This window comes from Acanthochromis polyacanthus, chromosome 17 (genome assembly GCF_021347895.1).
Source record: "Acanthochromis polyacanthus isolate Apoly-LR-REF ecotype Palm Island chromosome 17, KAUST_Apoly_ChrSc, whole genome shotgun sequence".
Lineage (NCBI taxonomy): Eukaryota > Metazoa > Chordata > Actinopteri > Pomacentridae > Acanthochromis > Acanthochromis polyacanthus.
The window spans coordinates 18,111,792-18,131,745 of record NC_067129.1 but is presented as its reverse complement, the minus strand read 5'-3'; the positions used below and the strand labels follow the sequence as shown (position 1 = coordinate 18,131,745).

The following is a 19,954-nucleotide window of genomic DNA, read 5'->3' as shown; positions in this document are numbered from 1 at the left end:
GATTAGAGGTGCATCTGACTAAGAACTTGAAAATACTCTGCAAGCTGATATACCAGCAAACTGTCAGTTGCAAGGAATCACCTGCTTTATTGTCTGCTTTCCTCTAAATAGGACCACAAATTACAAAATGAACATCATGCTGTTTTAAAGGGGAGTTTAAACTCACAATTAGCACCATAACTTCATGAAGAAAAATGTTTACCGAGGTAACAGATCAATTAAGAAATTGTTTTTTTTCTCAATTACTACAATACGATAACATGTCTTTTAGCAACCAGAGGAGTCGACTCCTGCTGGTTGTTAGAAAGAATGCAGGTTTGAGGCATTTCTGCAATGGCTTCACGTTCATAGAGGTTATGCTCATCTTTTACAGTTTGTGGTAATGCTTTTCCTATTAGTTTATGTTTAGCGCTAATTTGCAGACAATAGGAGCCTAACATGCTGAACTAAGATAACATGGTAGATGTTACCATCAGCACTATTATAGTGAGAAAATATCATGCTAATGTTAGCTTTTAGCTCAAAACCCCTGATGTTTCCAAGTAACTGCTGTTTGTGTGGCTGTAAACACTTTGGCTCATTATTTCAGACATTAATTATACCTCATCCTAAACTAAAAACATATTTTCAATTAAGATCGTCAGATTTTTTTTTCTTTTAGTCTAGGGCTAGTCTTCATCCATGTCTAGGAAACTAGCTGCTTGGCTCACTGGACTGCTTTTGTTCGAAATAATTTTATTTAGTCAGTATTTAGTTAGTATGCTGTAAGTCTTGAGCTACAGAAAATAATACACATATTCAGCTCCATCTCTCAGATCTTAATCTGCATAGTGATGTTTCCACATCATCAGTGGTTATTAGAAATTTGATTTGCTGAAAATCCTTTACCAAATCTGAATTCTCCTGATGTTTTGAATATTCTTTCATCTGCACTTCTTGTGTTTGGCTCAGTGGCATGATGCTCAGTGACTCAGTAGTTAGCACCATCGCCTGCAGCTCGAAGATCCCTGGTTTGCATCCCGCCCTGGGCCTGGGATCTTTCTGCATGGAGTTTTTTTATGTGCTCCCTTTGTACGTCCAGCTTCCTCCCACAGTCCAAAAACACGCTGGTCACTCTAAATAGCCAGAAGTTGTGAATGTGAGCGTGATTGTTTGTCTCTATATGTAGTCCTATGATAGACTGGTGATCTGTCCAGGTGTCCCCTGCCTTCACCCTAAATCAGCTGGCATAGACTCCAGACCCTTGGGATTCTAATGAGGACATAGCGGTGTATGGATGGATGCATTTCTTTTGCTGCAAATCCTAAATTTTACATACCAACATGGGTGAATGATCAGGGGAAGCATTAACCAGAAAAACAAACAAAACTGCTTAATTCTTACATTCTAGTAACTTTTTATGCACTGATTTGTGCCCTTCCTGCATCAATTTCTAAATTTATGTGAAGGAAAACATAAAATTAGGGCAGAATGATAAATGTAGTGTTTTTTCAAACTAGAAGTCCTTTGCTTTTCCCATGGTTTTATTGAAGAGAAAGAAATGCATGAGTTCTCAATACTGACAGGGACATATCCCCTGCATTCCTTCTGAAATCTATGTCTACACACATCAAGCCGTGAACATGTCATTTGTATGCATGTGCACCATTTACACATGAGGCCTTGGATAATACTCCTGACAGCACTGAAGTATTAGTGTCTGGGGATGCTGCTGATCAAAGAATCATTGATGAAGCCTGAAGCTGACGACTGTTTAAAACCATCAATGTGCAATTAACCACTGCCATATGTTGATTATTGTTAAAGACTTTAAGCCAACTGGATATGATTTCTGATCATATAAGTAACAAGTCCACAAATAACTACATCTAATGAAAGACAGGTGGTGTACAACCATCCATCCACTTTCTAAACTGCTTATCCTGTTCAGGGTCACAGGGAGCTGGAGTCCATCCCGACATTCACTGGGGCTCACTCTGGACATGTTTCCAGTCTATCGCATAGCTAACACGCATGTAGGCAGACACATTCACACCCACAGGGCAATTTAAAGTCTCCAGCGGTTCTGACCTGCATGTGTTTGGACGGTGGGAGGAAGTATTCACACAGACACAGGAAGAACATGAAAACACAGAGAGACGGGCTTACTGCTGTATATGAAAGAGGGAACTTTTTATGGACCTCTAAAGTGATTTTACTGAAGTCTGACTTGGAATAAAGAAACCATTTTCAGTAAATTCTAGCAACAAATAAGATCTAAATGTAGAGTCTTGGTGTCCACAGGTTTTAAAAAGAAACAATTATTACTGAACTCCAGTTAGTTGTGTCAGTTTTAGCGTCCCAGTATCTGCTTTGTCGTGGTCTACTGGGACATTTGTTGGTAGTAACACCTGTACTTTACCCAAATTGTCCTCTGTGAAAAAGGTCTATTGGCTGACAGCGCAATTAATCCTGCATCATCCCATGACAGAAAGAAACAGAGCAGACCAAAGGGTTACCAAGCTTCAGCTTATCAATACCAATACTTGTCTCAGCGTGACCTGAGCATTGATAAGCTTGTTGAAATGCTGCCATTTCATCCAATAAAAAACAATGAAAGGATGCCAGTTTGCCTCTTGTCGTGTCTATTCGTTGATCTTAAACTGCTTTCAATAGCATTGATAAAGTTGTAATCATCTATATATGTATGAAAAGCCTTGCAAGTTGATTTGGAGGTGATAGTAGATGATACTCCAGTGTGTTGTTTATATTGTTTCGATGTTTTCATCAGGTTGTTGACCAAAAGTGGGGCAGAGGTTGCACCCACAGGCCTCCAAACCACCTCTCGGAACTCACAACGTCAATAAGCGGACTTAGACGCCATTGTTCCCGACGTTATTTCCTAAAATTTAGAGACATTTTGTGGAACATAATGTTTCAAATGCCCCGCTGAATCATTACTGCTCTCTCCGCTCCAGGTGCAGTCGTATTTAGAGGGTGTTCTCTTCACCTTCACCACCTAAAACCTTTGCTGCAGTTCAAGCCCGGAGTGCATTTAGAAAGAAAAAAAAAAATCCAAATGTGCAACCATATATAGCGTTACGTCCTCAAGCAGAGGACAAAAAGTCTCTGCAAAGAGTTTCAGCTGCCAGACAAACCAAATTAATTATCTAGTGCTTGAAATATGCAGAAGTCAGACTGCCCCAGACAGGCCTCTCCGCATCACAGTGTGTATGTTTTACATTTACCGACAATGTCAAAAAAGAAATCTGTAAAATGAGCAAATTCTGGTGAATAGATTTTAGTAGCTGATAAAGGGGGCAAATATTACACTTGTCAGCAGGAGTCACTTTGCGTCTTTATTCAGGAAATAGGGTATGAAAGGAGGTATATTCTCATAAACGCGCAATGTTTTGTACTCAAATTAAAAGAAGACACTCTTGATTTTTCTTAAATTTTGTTTTCAGACTGTCTTCATATCCAACAGTCCTTATCAAAAGCAAGACACCAACTAAGAGGTGAGAGCTCTGACAACAACCTGGAATAGCAATGGTAAAATACCTGATTTTATCCTCTTATTTTGCAACATTGTATGCGATTTACCTTTTGGGGACTAATATCTGAAAATAAATTAATACAAAGTCAAATGAAACAATGTTGTATATTAGTCCACAAAGGGCAAATGAAAAGACATTAGCTTTCTTTACTGTATAAGCCTTTATTTGTAAAAAGTCGGTTGTTTGAATGATAACCCTTTTTATACCACATACTTGAACACCTTGTATTTGTAAAAACACATTTTGTTCAAACACCTAAAAAAGCTGATTGACACTATAACATTAATTTGCACTGACAAAAAAAATACAACTTCATACTACACAAATGTTGATTCCATGAGTACTGATACTCCAGGTGAAATCAAACACCTTATTAAACAACTGAATCAAATAAGCGCCCAATGTGAACAAAACAATTACAGTACAAAAACCAAATGCATTTTTCTTCCAGTGCCAGTATATCAGATGAATTACATTTCCTTCTTATGATAAAACAACAACAACAGTAAGAATAACAATCCATAACAAATGCAACAAATACAATAAATCAGAAATGAACACAGAAATGAACAAAATCATTTACTAATTCATACTGAAAAATAAATAGGCTGTTGATCTTGTGGGTTTCGTTCTTTTCATTGCCAAATATCATAAAGAGTTGGAAAATATTTCCTCACCTACTGGTTAAGCATGAGATAGTCTGCCTGCTAGACTCTTCCAAAGAGGGAGGTACAGTATACTGATGTGTAACTGCGAATCAGCACAGCTTCTTGCAAGTCTCCTCATACAGTAAGAACAGACCATAACCAGAGGCAACTTATTAAAGAGAAAATACAGGGAACACCTACTCAGTGTGCAATCACATGGCTTACGTTCAGATGCTACTGGCGAGCATCCTTTACATCCTTTGTAGTTGAAGGGCGTTTGATGTTAATGCTTATGCTGAACCTGATAAAACTACAGCATGCACTTGGTGCATCTATTCCAAATTGCGTGACATACAGGAAATACATTTTCTAGAAGTACATGTTCATGATTCGCAGGAATCACACGATGTACGTTCTGTGGTTACATTTGTCCTCCAGTTTTACGAACAGTTTGTTTCACAGGATTTATAGAGCTGGCTGTAAAACAAGTGCAATTTGAGCATGTAAACACTGGATCTTTCTTTTTCCTGGCTGTGGCGATGAGTCGGATGGTGTGGAGTAAAAATATATGAAAATAAACCTTTCAAAACTCAGGTCATGCAAAACAAAACCTACAAGGTACGTACAAAATAATGAACGCACCAAGCAAAGTTCTTCCAACAGTGAGGAGTCTGTCAGCCTTGTTCTGGTGTTTTGCTGGAGGAGATTCACTCACACATCTTAAAGTGGAGTCAACGGAGAGTGACGTGACTCAGAAATTTTTCCATATTAGATCCCAACTGGTAATTATGGCAAAATGTGAAAAGGCATCTAACACGGTACGTACCACAAGCATCAAAGGGCATTACCCAAATGTAACAGACTCGGTGTGATCACACGACAGTGTTCGGTTAATTTACTCCTATAGAACTAAAGGACGTTCGTGGAAGTGTTTCATCCAGGAAACAAATTTTCTATCAATGCTCTCACCTAGCTAAAAAAAAAAAAAATGCTACTTTCCTGCACAGATTTCGGCAACTGAGCAGCTGCATCTGGGCAATTGGCTAAGTGCCTTGCTCAAGGGCACACGTGACTGTCTTATTGAGGAACAGGAAAGAACATCCCACTCGCCTTCTTAAGGCAACCCTGCTCCTCTAGCCTCTATAAGCCAGCTAGCCGACCATGCCCGCAACTTTCCGAGTAGACTCGTGAGTGACTTGTTGAGGTAAATGCAGCAGGTGTGCAGTGCGGAAATCTCCTGCTGAGGTCAGATCAGAAAAATGGGAAAGCTCAGCTACAGATTCCCATTCGCTCACAGTGCACCAAGACATCCTGTAATTTCCAGGCAGCGTTAGCATTAGCGTTACTCTGGAGGAAACAGATGAAACCATCAGAATCTCCGTCACTGTTTGAGGACTTTGCGTTGATTTCTACCATTATTTTGTTCACACCGTGTATTTCTTGTGTTTCATTTTTTAGGTTTCGTTTGCAGAAGTATGCCAATGCTAGAGAAGCTGTCCATGCCATTAGCAGTGAGGCTAGCTGGTATTACGAACTGCCATGTTTTTGTTCATGCATTAAGAACTATTAAGTGAAAGATATCATATTTACAGTACAATTCACATGTAATTACACATATACACTAGAGGCAAGAAAATTCACATTGAAATCAGTTCAACACTTTTTTTTCCTCCTCGTCTACTCCTTGAACATGTGTCAAAAGAAATGTAACTTCTCTCTCGTAGAAGCAAATATCCTAAAAGGAGAAAGCATCAAACAGAAGATCCTCACAGCTTTTGGGATGAATGTGCTGACTTCATGTTCAGAAAGCAGGTATTACATGTTCTGACTGAAATGACTGGTGAATATATTAACTGCGAGCATGCAAGGGCTGCTAATGTTTCTCCTCCATATGTGTGTGGAGTTCGGTAAAGATATGCATCGACTGTTTTCAAAAAAAAAAAAAAACCTGAACAGGCATGTTTGTATTCATTTCTGGACACCTGAACCAGAATTTGATACTTGTTTGGCTACATTACAAAACGTACTGTAAGTGCATCTCATTGAGATCACATAGGAGATGGATTAGGCTGCTTCTTAGTCAAACATGTTCCACTGTTTTACTTCAAAAAACACTTATGGTTGCCCATATTTTTTTTCTTTTTTTACAAACAATATGTGCTTATTTTGCACTGGGACAAATACTCTGGCCTCACAGTCTGACTGAACTCTCACTAAAGATCCATCATATTCCATTTGAACAGTTTGACGAGCTGTTAGTGTGCAGATTGGGATGAAATGATGCAAATATATATATATATGTATATATAAAAAACACTAATGCGTACTATTTGTATGAACCTGCATTCATTCCTACCTGCCTTCATTTGAATTTGGTAAGAAATTCTACCTGTAACATAAAAGCAAACGTCTGAAATACCCCTAATTAAGGGATCGAACATCAGAAATATTATACCAATAATGGAATAAACTATAATTTGATTCTCATCTGATTGCAAAATTGAGTGTCAAAAAGAGAATCGTACCTTAGAATAATGTCATTTGTCACATTAGAACTACTTTATAAGTTGCAGCATACATGTCACAGGGATGTCAATAATGAGTTAAAGGGGAACTCCAACAGTTTAGCACATCAAAGTCAGTTCACAGGTGTTGGGGAGGACTACTGCATACGTAGAAAAAGCTGTATATAGCATTTGTGTCTTAAGGGATGTGATATTGTGGGTAATGTACTGTAGGAGGCCAGATTTTGACAATGAGGATTGAGAGGAAGTAAAACATCTGCTGTTTTTGTGCTCTACAATGTCCATTAAGAGCCTGACAGTGCAATGCTAACTCAGTGGAGAGCTTTTTCTAGAAAACCAGCATTTTCCTTTTTTTTGCGTTTTCAAGTTCGCACTGCTTTTCAATCGTAACTCATTTCTATTTGGCAACTTTTGAAGAACTCTGATTTCACCAGTCTCACCTTTATGCTTACTACAGTATAATACCGAATACATATTCCTCACAATGCAGCAGAACCTGCTTCGTGGTTCATAAAACACTTTCTTTTCACATTTAATCACAATGTTTTGGCCACACGTTTGGATTCACAGATGACTGAGACAACAGATTTCTCGGACACAAATGTACAACTCATCTTGTTTTCCTGCCGCTCTCATCGACTTCAACACTGCGTCTTTTTTTAATGGACTACTAGTTAGTTTTTTGCTTTTCTCCACACAATATGACAATGATGCATAAAATTTAACCAAAAAGAAATACTAAACCCAGATCACAGCTCGGGCCACATCACTGTACGAACTTCACAAAGACTTCAGGAGACAAATTGGTTTCTGATCAGTATTCCTTTTTGAACACATCTTATGCATACTACAGCCGGCACACCAGAGAGGAGGGGAGGTTTCTGGTGATAAATTCATACCCCCATTTTTCCTCTCGTTACTCCACAGCTCCTCCATCTTCTTCATGCCCCCACATGTTTATATATGTATAATTTCTCTCTTTAGTAGATTTGGATGTGCAGGTATTTACTGTTTGCTTGCTGAAGTGGAGGTGGCACTGAGGAAAATGCTAGAATGCACTTCAGCTGAAGCTAAAGCAAGGATTTTCCTTTCTTCACTATGATGTCCAATGCCAACTGAGCCTCAGTCATCTGTATTTCGTCCATCCTTATTTGGCGGCTACGCAAACCAAATTCGATTTGGAATCTATAATCTGTAAACACAATTATCTAGTTGGATTTTTTAATAAGTATATACATAAAATAAATATCAAGGTCCTACAATACATTTTCTTCTTTGCAAATGAACCTGAGTGCTGTAAATGCAGTGCGTGTGTGTGTGTTTAAGAGCAAAACAATAATGCATATGGATTATAGGCCTTTTGGTCGTGTTTTCATTCAATTCATGGCTATTTATCAGACGTATTCCTCCCCAAGAATCACTGTATCATTCCTGATCAGGATTTCGTTTCTGATCCTCGGGGTTCGGAGCGTTTTTACGGAACGGCACTGACTGAGTTTGAGTGTGAAATGTTGAATCCTTTCTCCCCACACCTTCTGCCCCGTTATTATCCCAATCAAAGAATCTTGCCTTCAGAAAAACGGCGACTCCAACACAGAAGAAATGCTCAAACAAACAAAGAACTACTGTATACTGAATGACAACTGGTCAAACTGTGGGCGGATATGTTGACTCTTTTGAATATACATGTTCGAACATCTTCACTGTGGAATAATTTTCAAACGAATCACAAAAGCAATCCCCCCCTCTTTCCCCATTTTCCTTTTTAGCAAACACAAAGCAGGATATGACGTCAATGAACTCTGCATCTAAAGAGCGTGTGAATCGATCATCAGGAGGAAAGAAACAGCACAAGTACACTTTCATGAAATATTGAATGATAAAATGTACAGAATATGCTTTTTTTTTTCAAACAATCAAAATGAGTAATGCATACCTTTGACTCTTTTTATCTCATAATGCCCTAGCTCTAGAACATGTTCTGACACTCTCTGAAATCACAGTATTTTTCAAGACAAAATCATATCTACAATAATCAGTATTTGTTTTTGACCATAATGAAAAAGAGCCCCCCTCCCGCCTCCCTTCCCGCCTTCCCAGGACATGTTTCTAAAAATAACATGAGAAGAGAAAGGAACACAAGTTTGCGTTGACTCTGGGCGGGAATGCGGCGGTCAAACATCCCATCCACACGGCCCTCTAATGGAGACCATTAGGCCAGAGCTGATGTCTGATAAAGAGAACGATATCACTTCAAAAAACCCAAGGAACAACACATAATCCAAACAAGGTTGCTGTACATAGTAGAACCGGAGATTTTCCGTGCATGTTATCCATGGGTTAATGGCGAGGGGTGAGGCAAGGAGGAGGAGGAGGAGGGGAGACGGGTTGGGGTGGGGGAGAAGAGGGGGGGTGTCAAGGATCTCACTCAGCTGATGCCTGAACAGACAAGCCGCCACTGATTTCATGAGCTGCAGTAGAGGATTTTTGATTACAATAAGTATCAATAAAAAGTCAATGGGACTCTGAGACATCTTTTCTCTCTCAAGAGCTTTCACTTCCTCTTTTTTCCTCGTTTTTTTCGTTGTCGTTTTTTTTTCTCTTTTTTATAGCAAAAATATCATGCAGTCTTTAGTTCCAAAAACCCCTGGTGGGATCTCGTGTTTGTCGGTTTGTTTGTTAGTTTGTTGGTTTGTTTCGGGAGGAAAAAAAAAATCAAAGCCTTGAAATTCTTCTCTCACAATTATTCTTAAACATTCAAGTCATCCTATTAATACTTTGTACAGCAGAAAGGTCCTTCAGATTTCACACGTGTATATATAAATATAATATATAGAAATATGCATATACATATGTTCAACTTGTATATGTGTATACATATTTTGGAACTGTATCAAAGCCAATTTAATGTGCTCTCAAAATATGGCCCATGATTCCTAGTGGGATGCACATCAATTCACATAGTACAACCAGTAGATTAGGTTGAAAAATCCAAAGGTGATAGGGAAAATGACCCGGGACCACTTGTCAATGGTGCTAACATCTGACAGGTTGGGGATTTTCAACTTGAGCTTGGAGGAGCGTCGTCGTAGCCGACAGTTGGCCCGGCTCCGCATGGCGCTCCGATCCAGCGAGTGGTGGCTGAAGCCGTCTCGGGGCGCCATGGGCTTCCTGAATTGGACCCCGGAGCTGTCAAAGGACATGACCGAATTCCGAGAGTCACTGACGCTGCTCCCCACGTCAGAAGGCATCACTTCGTTGTTCATCTCCAGCGTGGTGAGGAGGATGTTTCCGTAAGCATCCACCTGAAGGAGAGCGGACCGACACCGAGAGTCAGTGAGGGCTGAAATGCCGAGCAGCAGCCCCAAATCCCCTTAAAATAGATACTTATGTTAAACCCCCCTCCCATCCCCAAAGCTGTCAGGCTTAAGCAAAATGTAGGGATGATATGGAATGTCATTCCTTGCATGCAACAGATATAGTTAACAAATTTCTATTAGTGTTTTTTTCACTTTCAAAAAGAAAAAGCGACAAGTAGTTTGAACAGCCTTAATCATCAGAGTTTACTGTGAGGGCTGGCCTACAGCTGATATGATTGCTAAATAAATGTACCCCAACTTTTCTTTGTTCCTCGAGATACAGATTTCTTCGCTGTGTAAATGACCTGAAGGTGTTGGTTTGAAACGGCACGGAAATGGAGTCCTTGCAATGTGAAAGAAAAATGAAGAGAACATTAAAACGGCTATAAAATACTGGCAAATAAGCACATTTTTCTCAAAGGTTACACAATGCATAAGACATAAAGTTAACAGGAGCAACTTCTGAATAAGCACAGCATTTAGTACTTCACACAGAGAACAGAGGGTGGGCTTCATTCAGTCTGACCATTTTAGCATTGGTTATTGCCAAATTGTGGAAACCGCATCCTGCATTTCGATGCTTTGTTCAGTTTAGTAGGGAAACACATGTTAAAACACAAGGTGGCAGAGTGAGAGTGAATAAAGCCTACAGCATAAACATAGACAACAACCTAAATAAGAAATGAGAATGTTTACACCACTGTTGAGCTAGATGAATAGGTATCTCAATGAAAGAGGCTATGCTCGATAAAAAGCAGTCAGTGCTTGAGGGAGAAGCAATGGATGATGGTGGGTGAATGCATATTGGGCTGTGGTGGCATCAGTATGCTTCTGGAAGATTACTTCGGGGACGAGTGTTCATGTGTCTTTGGATAAAATGACTGTGGCTGGAAATCTTGTACGCACAACACAGATCTACTTTTGTACTTGAACTCTGACTGACACAGAAGTGGAGTAAAAAAAAAAAAAGAGGAAGCAGATGAAGATGCAAACCTGTTCCCTCAGGCGCTTCTCTTCGTATCTTGAGCGCTCGTTGTTGGCTTTGTTCAGCCTCTCATTGATTTTCTTCTGTTGCGCAGGGCCCCGGCCAAAGAACACGTAATTTACAAAGGCATATTCAAGCAGGGCCAGGAACACAAACACAAAACAGCCCATGAGGTAGACGTCGATGGCTTTCACATACGGAATCTTTGGGAGAGTCTCCCTAAGGTGGGTGTTAATTGTGGTCATGGTCAGCACCGTTGTCACACCTGAGTACAGCAGCACACAGAAACACAGAGTGCACCATCAGAAACACACGTTTTATCAAGTTTCTTGACACATTTATACTGTATTATTGTAAAAAAAAACAACTACTATTGTAATTTTTGTGGCGGAGGAAGTGTTGGGATCACTTACTGATGTAAATATAACAATACTGCACTGTATAAGCACTCAAAGTACAGTATATGCTGCACAATGTCAATGCAGAATGGATAGAAGTGTACTTTCAGAAGCCATGTTTACATATAATTGTCAAGAATACGTGAAGCCAACTTTTGAAAAGTTGCAAAAAAAAACTTCAAAAAGAAGAAGAATTGGGCTTCTTTGACTTTCCAATTCTCTGAACACAACTGGAGACATCAACATAATTCTTTAGATTTTCCCTCATTTAGTGTTCTAATGATGGAGGTGGAGAGCACTCAGTCTGCCAATGACGTTCAACTGGGTTGAAATTTGGGGATTAAAGAACATTCAGAGACCATTTATGTCCTATGGATGGAGGAACTGTTATCCTGGAAGAAACCATCAGGACTGGAATGTTTCATCACTAAATAAAGGTGAAAAGAACAACTTTGTAGGGTCAGGAGTGGTGATTTTTCCTTTAATTTGTCACCATCCGTTTTCCAAAATAGCCATTGTTTAGTGCCTTATTTACAGAGCCCCTAGGTTCTGTGTCAAAACTGTTTTTGCAATTTGGACAAAAATTGAGCTTAAATTAATGTTTTGCTACTGCTACGTGGAGGTCAAGGCATTTAAATATTTTTATGTGTTTTTCTTTTGCACAAAACTAGACATTTGAGTGCATCTGAGAGTTATTATTGTCATTATATGGACACACAATAATTCAGACATACACTACTTTTCAAAAGCTTGGGGTCATCCATGAAAACTCTTTAATTCATGTGCTGACATAATTGCACTAGGGTTTTCTAATCATCAATTAGCCTTTCCACACTATCAGGTAAAACAATGTAGCATTAGAACACAGGAGTGATGGTTCTGGAAATGTTCCTCTGTACCCCTATGGAGATATTCCATTAAAAATCAGCCGTTTCCTGGACTGTATTTCTGATTTGTTTGATTCGTTATGTTTATTGAAAGAAGCTGCTTTTCTTTAAAAAAAAAAAAAAAAAAAAAAAGGGCATTTCTTAGTGACCCCAAATTTTTGAATGGTAGTATAAACTGGATATAAAGTAAATAAAAGTCACCAGTAGTGGTGGTGTAAGTGAGCGTTTCTGGATATTGTTACAGTCCATAAAATACTAATTTATGGGATTACATTTAAGGTACGATGAGTTATGAGTCCTGATTTTCAATAAGTGGTCACACGTTGATTTACTTGTCATTATTTTTAACATGCACACCAGTGCTCCAACTTTGGGGGTTTACACAGCAGGAAAACATCAAATAGTTTCCACAGGAGCATTATGACCAAATAACTGATGCTGTTTGTAGCCTGTATTTGTGTGCTGCATTTTGTTAGTAATTCAGTGCTTGTAAATGCAGACAATTTATACAGGAACATTTAGCATGTTTGACAGCTGCATGTCCTGTGATAATAAATGGATTCTAATAGGGACCATTAGAAGTTTAATAATGCAGCGGTGGCTGTGTCTTACCCAGGGCCACCCGAGCTGCAGAGGCATCATAATTGATCCAGAAGGAGACCCAGGAGAGGATGGTGATCAAGATGGAGGGCATATATGTCTGCAAGATGAAATATCCAATGTTCCTCTTAATCTTGAAACTCAGCGAAAGCCTTGGATATGAACCTGTAAAGAGAAAGGATGGAGTGATAGTTTTGGAAAGGAGCAGGGCAAAAGTGAAAACACATCAGTGAAAAAAAGGAAAGAAGAGGGAAATGTTGGCACAACTTAAAAGTTCCAAAGTCTGCACTTTGACAACGCGCAGGGTAGTCATTTCTCCATTTGTTCAGATGGAGCACTTAATTTCCCCAAAGCGATGGATTCCTTTCCAGGGACAAGTTCGATTCCAATTAAACATGGCAGAAAGTCGCAAACACGGCAGATTTTTCTGCAACCCCCTATCTCAGCAGGCAGCTCCAGCATCCCTCTGAGAATTGTCACAGTGAGCTGCTCTGCTTTTCTTTCGCACTTTCTCTGTCCTCTAAACATTAACAAAAGGGCATTTTAAAGGTGCATAATCACAACGCATGCGTCTACAGTGAGAGAGGAGGGAGAATACATGTTGCTGCAAGGCGGTAAATCATTCATTGGAAATTTTGCAAGAAAATATCAGCTAGCTGTGTCCAATCATTCACTGGACTTTTGACTGCCCTTTAATTTAAAGTACTAGAATACAATGCAAAGCACATTACAGGCATCAAGGCAGGACCTCACATCTCTCTGTTGTCTTTAAACAGATATTTATGAGGTTAGAAAGTACACACATTCCTCTAAATATAGTTAAATTCTGTAGTATATATTTTAACAACAGTTTTATTTCAAATGGCTGAACATAAACCCAATGGTTTTAATCTAAAAAAGCTCTTTGCTGTGGGGAACGCACAAAGATGAATGACCTCATCATCAGGTTCCTGTAAATCTTTTAATGAATCAATATCTTAGCATACATACTTTATCAAGTTTGAGACAAATGCCTTAGATCACCCAAGTACATGCCAGATTAATGGTGGCAACAAATGTTCCTGGATTTCATTAAACTCGAACAAGAGAATCATACATAAATTTTACCTTTGTCTTCGTTTTAGAATTGTGCAGCTGCTGAGAGGTAACTGAGGTCAGCTCAGACAACAGCTGGTACATTTACACAAAGGTTTGAAATCACAAACACATTTATGTTTTGCGAACGAAGAGAAAGATCTTATCCCCTGTAACACACCTAAATCCAGTTTTAAATCTTTGACAGAAATAAGATGAACTTATTCACCTCCTTGCTGAAACTCTTGCATCTGTGTAGTGAATATGAAAAATAAAGTCCATTAAGTATTAGCTTATATTAACCTAAAGACATGTAGAATGAGCTTGCCTCATTCTTTTTGAGGTGAAAAAGCCATCTAAACATTTTATCTCATCCCTGAGGTACCTGCTGGTTGCCTGGAAACATCATGTTGCTTAACACACCACGTCACTGTTCTGAGCCAAGAAATAGTCCAGCACTAAAGCTGCCTCTCTTTTTTTTTGGTTTTAGTGGAAATTTATGTTGTGACAATATGTAAAGTTTGAAGGTGTTTGCAGGAATTTTTGTGTATCTTTGGACAAGAGTTTGCCATTTTCTAATGCTTCCACTCTTTATGTGAGGCAGAGTGTTCATCTATCCTCTCCTGTGGAATCAGCTTCAAGCCTGGGTTCAGGAAGCAGACACCTTCTCTTCTTTTAAGATAAGGCTCAAAACTTAAATTTTTTGATAAAGCCTATAGTTAGAACTGGCTCAAGTGACCCTGAACCATCCTGTAGTTATGCTGCTATAGGCCCACAGACTCCCCAAGATGCCCTGAGCTGCTCTCCTTTACTATCCTCTCTTTAACTCTCCATTCATTTATATGCCACCATTGCATGCCATTAACTTTGTGTCTTCTCTCTCCCGTAGTTTGTGTTTTGTTCATTCTGCAGGTATTTCTGGCTCCAGAGCTGCATGTTCCTGAACTGTGCTTAATGGTCCCATCATTTATTGTTCTCTTGTTTTGTTATTTGCTACCGCTCCCTTCCTCCCCTTCGTCCTCACCCCAACCAGTCCAGGCAGATGGCAGCCTCCCCCCCGAGCACCCAGTTCGAACGTTATCAGCCCATTAGATGGCCGTTATCATCGCAAATCATTCCCACACATATGGACCAGGAGGTATCTCCTCGTCCTGCTAGGCCAGAAGGTGCATTATCATCCATTCTGAGTGTTGATAAACAGAAACACGATGATGTAGGTGACCTCTTGCGGTCATGTTAATAGGTGCATGCGAAATCTCTGGTGGAATCGTCAACCTGGAAAAGTACAAAATGGAGTTTTGTAGCATGTGGGAAGGGCAGAGACAGGGTGCATTTTCACCCATGCCATTATCCTTTAAAAAAAAAATCAACCCAGGTATGTTTGGTGCCTGAATTTCAGCAATCTCTGACTGAAAACACAAGTAAACACAGAGTGAAAAGCAGTGAGTGAAAGAGAAAGTTTAAATGCGAGTACTTAAGGTAAACCATTATATTATAATGATGGTCGAAGATGGGATTTCAACTCAAGTCTGCTGGATGATAGTCTGCTAACTTACACCACCACCCTCTCCAAGCTCCAAGTACAGACTTCAGTACGTGTTTGTAAGCGCTAAATTGCGGCTCCACCGGTAAAGGACATGATAATGGAGAAATCTTTGGATTCTTTGGTGTCTCTTTTTAATCATGAAAGGTCCCATGATGAGTGGTGAATTGCAGCTATATAAATAAAACTGAATTAAACTTATGCTAAGCTAAGCTAACCTATTGCACACCATAGCGTCATATTGATGAAATGCAAATATTATCAATCTTTTCATCTGTCTCTTTGCAAGAAAGTAAATAACTGAGCTCCCAAAGGAAATTAACAATACCACAGTGTGAATAAAATGTTAAAATCGTAAACATTCAGCTGTTTCAAGTAGTGCTATGTTGTACCAGTACATTACTACCATCTACTACATAATAATATGTAGTTTTAGGTACTTTTATTGCACCACAGTAGCTAAGTGTATTTAGCTTCTAGAAACTCAATTTGGAAAGCAACCTGCCAGATTCAGTTATAAGTATTAGACTAGAGTATCAGACTATAGCATGTCCCCATTAAAAGTAGTAAAGTAGATGCATATAGATTAAAAAAACAACTTCTGTACATTTGTTCTGTCTTTTTTGTGAAGTTGCTAATGAAATACACCAGTGAATTAATTGTAGTTATTGACTATAATAGGTAGCTTGTGAGTGTCATTCTTCAGTTGCATTTTGTTTTTTGCGCTTGCAATATACGAAAATAGCGACCTTCAATCTGCTACACTGAAAAGGAAATTATCTTTCTGCATGACCACATGTACCGGTAATTAAATTCCCCCCAGTGACAATGACGTATTTAATGATGCCCGCACTCACAGAGCGCACGCTGACAACATGTATACAGAGATGTTTATGGATGGTGTTAGAACCATTTCTGTGTATGCAGCCTTTCAGTCTAATTAGCTGTCTCACCTGTTGTAAACCTGACCTCCCTGGACACCAAGCGGATGCCAACGATGGAGAACTGAGGTAACTCCAACTTGTCAACGCCCGTCACAGCGCTGTCTCCTCCTTGCCAGAAAAATACGATGTCGTCTGTGGTATATCCATCTGTGTCAAGGTCAGAGCAAACGAGTGGAGAGAGGGAAATGAAACAAGGAGGGCAAATGTGATGAGGAAACAATCGTTAAAGTTAACCAAGCTTCTATTTAAAATCTGTTGCAGGAGGATAAATAACACGTGAACGTCACTTTGACAAATCAAACCCTTGTTTCTTCCTTTGTTGCTTTAAAGTTATTCAGAGCAACACAGTAGTCTTAGGATCTTTATCTGTTGACCTGATGCTACTGCATTACAAGAATATATGATAACATCCTAAAATGACTTCATTTTGATCATCCTTTAACACTTTAATGGCCCCGCCAAGAAAAAAAAAGTAGCATAAATAAATACTTTATTTAGCAGTTTTAAATTTTATGGGCATGAACAACAACAAAGCGAAACCACTTGAAATGGGTGAAGCTCTGGAAAGTGCTGTGCCTCACACTTTTCACTTGGCTTAAAATCCCTCTCCAGATGCTGATTTGACCTCTAAGAACTCATCTCTGTGGATCAAATGATATGTTTTGGATTTTGTTCTGTGAGAATAATTCCTCACTACCTTAAATTGGCTGAGATGCAACTCTACATCACCTTCCAGAATGTTCAGGTCAATCAGGTTAAGCTAAGTTCAAGTAATGTTAAAGGAAGATAAACCATTTCAAAATGTGCTCTACCATGAACTAGACCAGGGGTCGGCAACCTTTAACACTCAAAGAGCCATTTCGACCCGTTTCCCACAGAAAAGAAAACACTGGGAGCCGCAAAATCCTTTTGCCATTTAAAATGAAGACAACACTGCATATATCACTTTTTTTTTTTTTTTTACCTCTATGCCCTTGTTAATCAGTCGTGATTAATTAATTACAAAGCCTCTAATTAGATAGATTCATTTTTAAAATTGTGTCCTACCACTAATATTTATCTTACTTGGTTAATGTCATTTTTGCTCCTGGACCTCATATGTTATGTAATGTTAGCTGAAAATCAATAATTTGCGAATGTCTATTTAACTTGTAAAATCTATTTATCTTATTAACTTTTCTCCGGTAAGTCGCTACCCTATTTTCCAAGACGACACTCCTCTGACTCTCTAACCTGCTGCCTGGATGCTGGACGTGTTGTTGCGAGTATCCTGTATTACCCTATCAAAGAGTAGATACTGAGCAAGACAATTATCCATAGTTTACCTTAGTACTCATGAGTACTTTTGACTCAAAGACAAGACGTGTCTTTCTTGGAGTGGAGCTTTAATATACAGGCTTGCCATTCTTGAGTACAAAACGATGTGAAACTACAGGCGTTGCTTCTCCATCTTCTCTGGATCATCTTTGCGCTCATGTCCCAGGGGAAAACCGCAGCACATCCGGTGGAGTGACGCGTCAAAGTAAGAGCGGTAATTTCACAATAAAACTCTATATTAAAATGCATTGAAACGCGCCTGAAAGGCAGAACAATTTATTTTCCAAAGTTACAGGGAGCCCCAACAGAGGGCTGAAAGAGCCGCATGCGGCTCCGGAGCCGCGGGTTGCCGACCCCTGAACTAGACTGTGAAGGTATATGTTTGATGCAGTTTCAGAACAGACATTCTGAACCTAAATTGCTACACTTAAGCCAGACAAGCTCCCATAGTGGGCTGCACACTGGCTTGGTGGTTAGCACTGTCCTCTCACAACTGGAAGATCCCCAGTTTGGGTCCCGGCCTGGCCCTGGGATCTTCCTGTGTGGAGTTTGCATGTTCACCCTGTATATGCATGGGATTTCTCCGGGTTCTCTGACTTCCTCCCACAGTCCAAAAACATGCTGAGGTTGACTGATTATTCAAAATTGTCCATAGGTGTGAATGTGAGTGTGATTGTTTGTTTCTATGTGTAGCCCTGAGATAGACTGCTGACCCATCCAGGGTGTCTCCTGCCTTCACCTTAAGTCAGCTGGAATAGACTCCAGCCCCCCAGTGACTCTAATGAGGATTAAGTGGTGTTTAGATAATGGATGGATGGAGTTCCCATAGTGCTGATAGAACCTACGGTTGTCAGGTAAATCTTTTTGCCAATTGGAGTTTTAAATCTGGTATCTGTGGTGACACCAGTAACAATGTGTTTTATGTCAACTAGCAACAATTGATTTACAGAGCTGAAGAGGGGAAGTGTGTAGTGACCGAGACAGAGAGGGCTGCAACTGAGACGATAGAAGAGAAATCTAGGAAGCATATGAAAATACTCATCAGTGAGGCATGCATCATAAACATGTGTTTGTGGTGATGCCAAAAGGGGAAGTCAAAAGTTCTGCACTGTAGGTTTAATATTACCTCCACACTTTATCATATAATTGTTGTATTTCTCAAGTAAACGCTGCATTGTAGTGTAGTCAGACAGTGGGATGAGAAGGGGTTTAGTTTAAGGAGACATTTTTTAAAAATAGAAGCATACAGCACCAAAGACTGAATTAACTCAGTAACAAACTCCATCAAAACATTCTGTTCAAGACTTAAATCTGTCAGCCAATCCAATTCTCCACTGCTATGGAGCTGCATACATTTCTACCTGCATGAATATTCATTATCATGTGCCACTCGGTGTGACACCACCCCCTTCTCATCTGGCAGTGCAATTGAAAGTGACCACAGCAGCAGATTTATGTCAGTGGGCTAGTATGCATTCACTGCAGAGCAATTTCTCAGTCCGGGAAGTGTTGCTACATTTCACATTCTACTACCCCACGTCCAGACCTGGATGGCATTAAACTTACTAAGGGACCAGGATTCATTACCATTAAATCTCCCTCTGAGGTTACAGGGTAAGGAAATGTGACATTGTCCATGAAATTGAAACAACTGCCTGCCTAATAATCAATCAAACTGATGGGTAATGTGCACGATTCACTATAGTGCATAGCATTCCATGAGCATAAACCGCAGATACTCTTGCAACTTTTTAATTCATGGCCTATCCATATTTCATTGCTTACTGACACCCTGAGGGTAAACACTCTGCAGTTTTATCTTGAACAACAAGAACCACAAAATATCTGGTGTATTCAGAAAGTGTGTTTGATTGAGGGAGTGGTCAATGAAAATGCTTGAGCAAATGCAATTTTTAATTACACCACAAGCACATTTTTCTCCTGGCTAATGATTCATTGAATTTAATGTATTTCAATAAAAGATGATTTGAAACAACTGTCAATTCTTAAGATATACTGTATTATAGAAAGTAAAGTGTGCATTTTTTTCTCTTATTTGTATTTGCAAAGATACTTCACAGATGTTTGCAAGTGACAATTAAATCAAAATCATCTTTAATAGCCCATAATGATTTTAAA

At 39.4% G+C, this 19,954-nt stretch overlaps 1 protein-coding gene and 1 long non-coding RNA gene across 3 annotated transcripts in view; both read right to left on the bottom strand.

Annotated features, from left to right (window-relative positions):
* LOC127530620 (uncharacterized) overlaps positions 1-19,954 on the bottom strand; it is a 234,277-nt gene that overhangs the window by 144,819 nt on the left and 69,504 nt on the right. The gene's annotated exons all lie outside the window — the stretch shown is intronic.
* gabrb4 (gamma-aminobutyric acid type A receptor subunit beta4) overlaps positions 3,326-19,954 on the bottom strand; it is a 70,398-nt gene continuing 53,769 nt past the window's right edge. Inside the window, exons 6-10 of one of the 2 annotated variants that reach the window (XM_051937859.1) lie at positions 16,508-16,645; positions 12,950-13,102; positions 11,061-11,317; positions 10,321-10,410; positions 3,326-10,013 (exon numbers count right to left, since the gene is read on the bottom strand). In XM_051937859.1, the coding sequence (XP_051793819.1) occupies positions 9,660-10,013; positions 10,321-10,410; positions 11,061-11,317; positions 12,950-13,102; positions 16,508-16,645 (992 nt within the window). In that variant the 3' untranslated portion in view covers positions 3,326-9,659. The remainder of the gene's footprint in view (positions 10,014-10,320; positions 10,411-11,060; positions 11,318-12,949; positions 13,103-16,507; positions 16,646-19,954) is intronic. The other variant, XM_051937860.1, reaches the window with a different exon arrangement.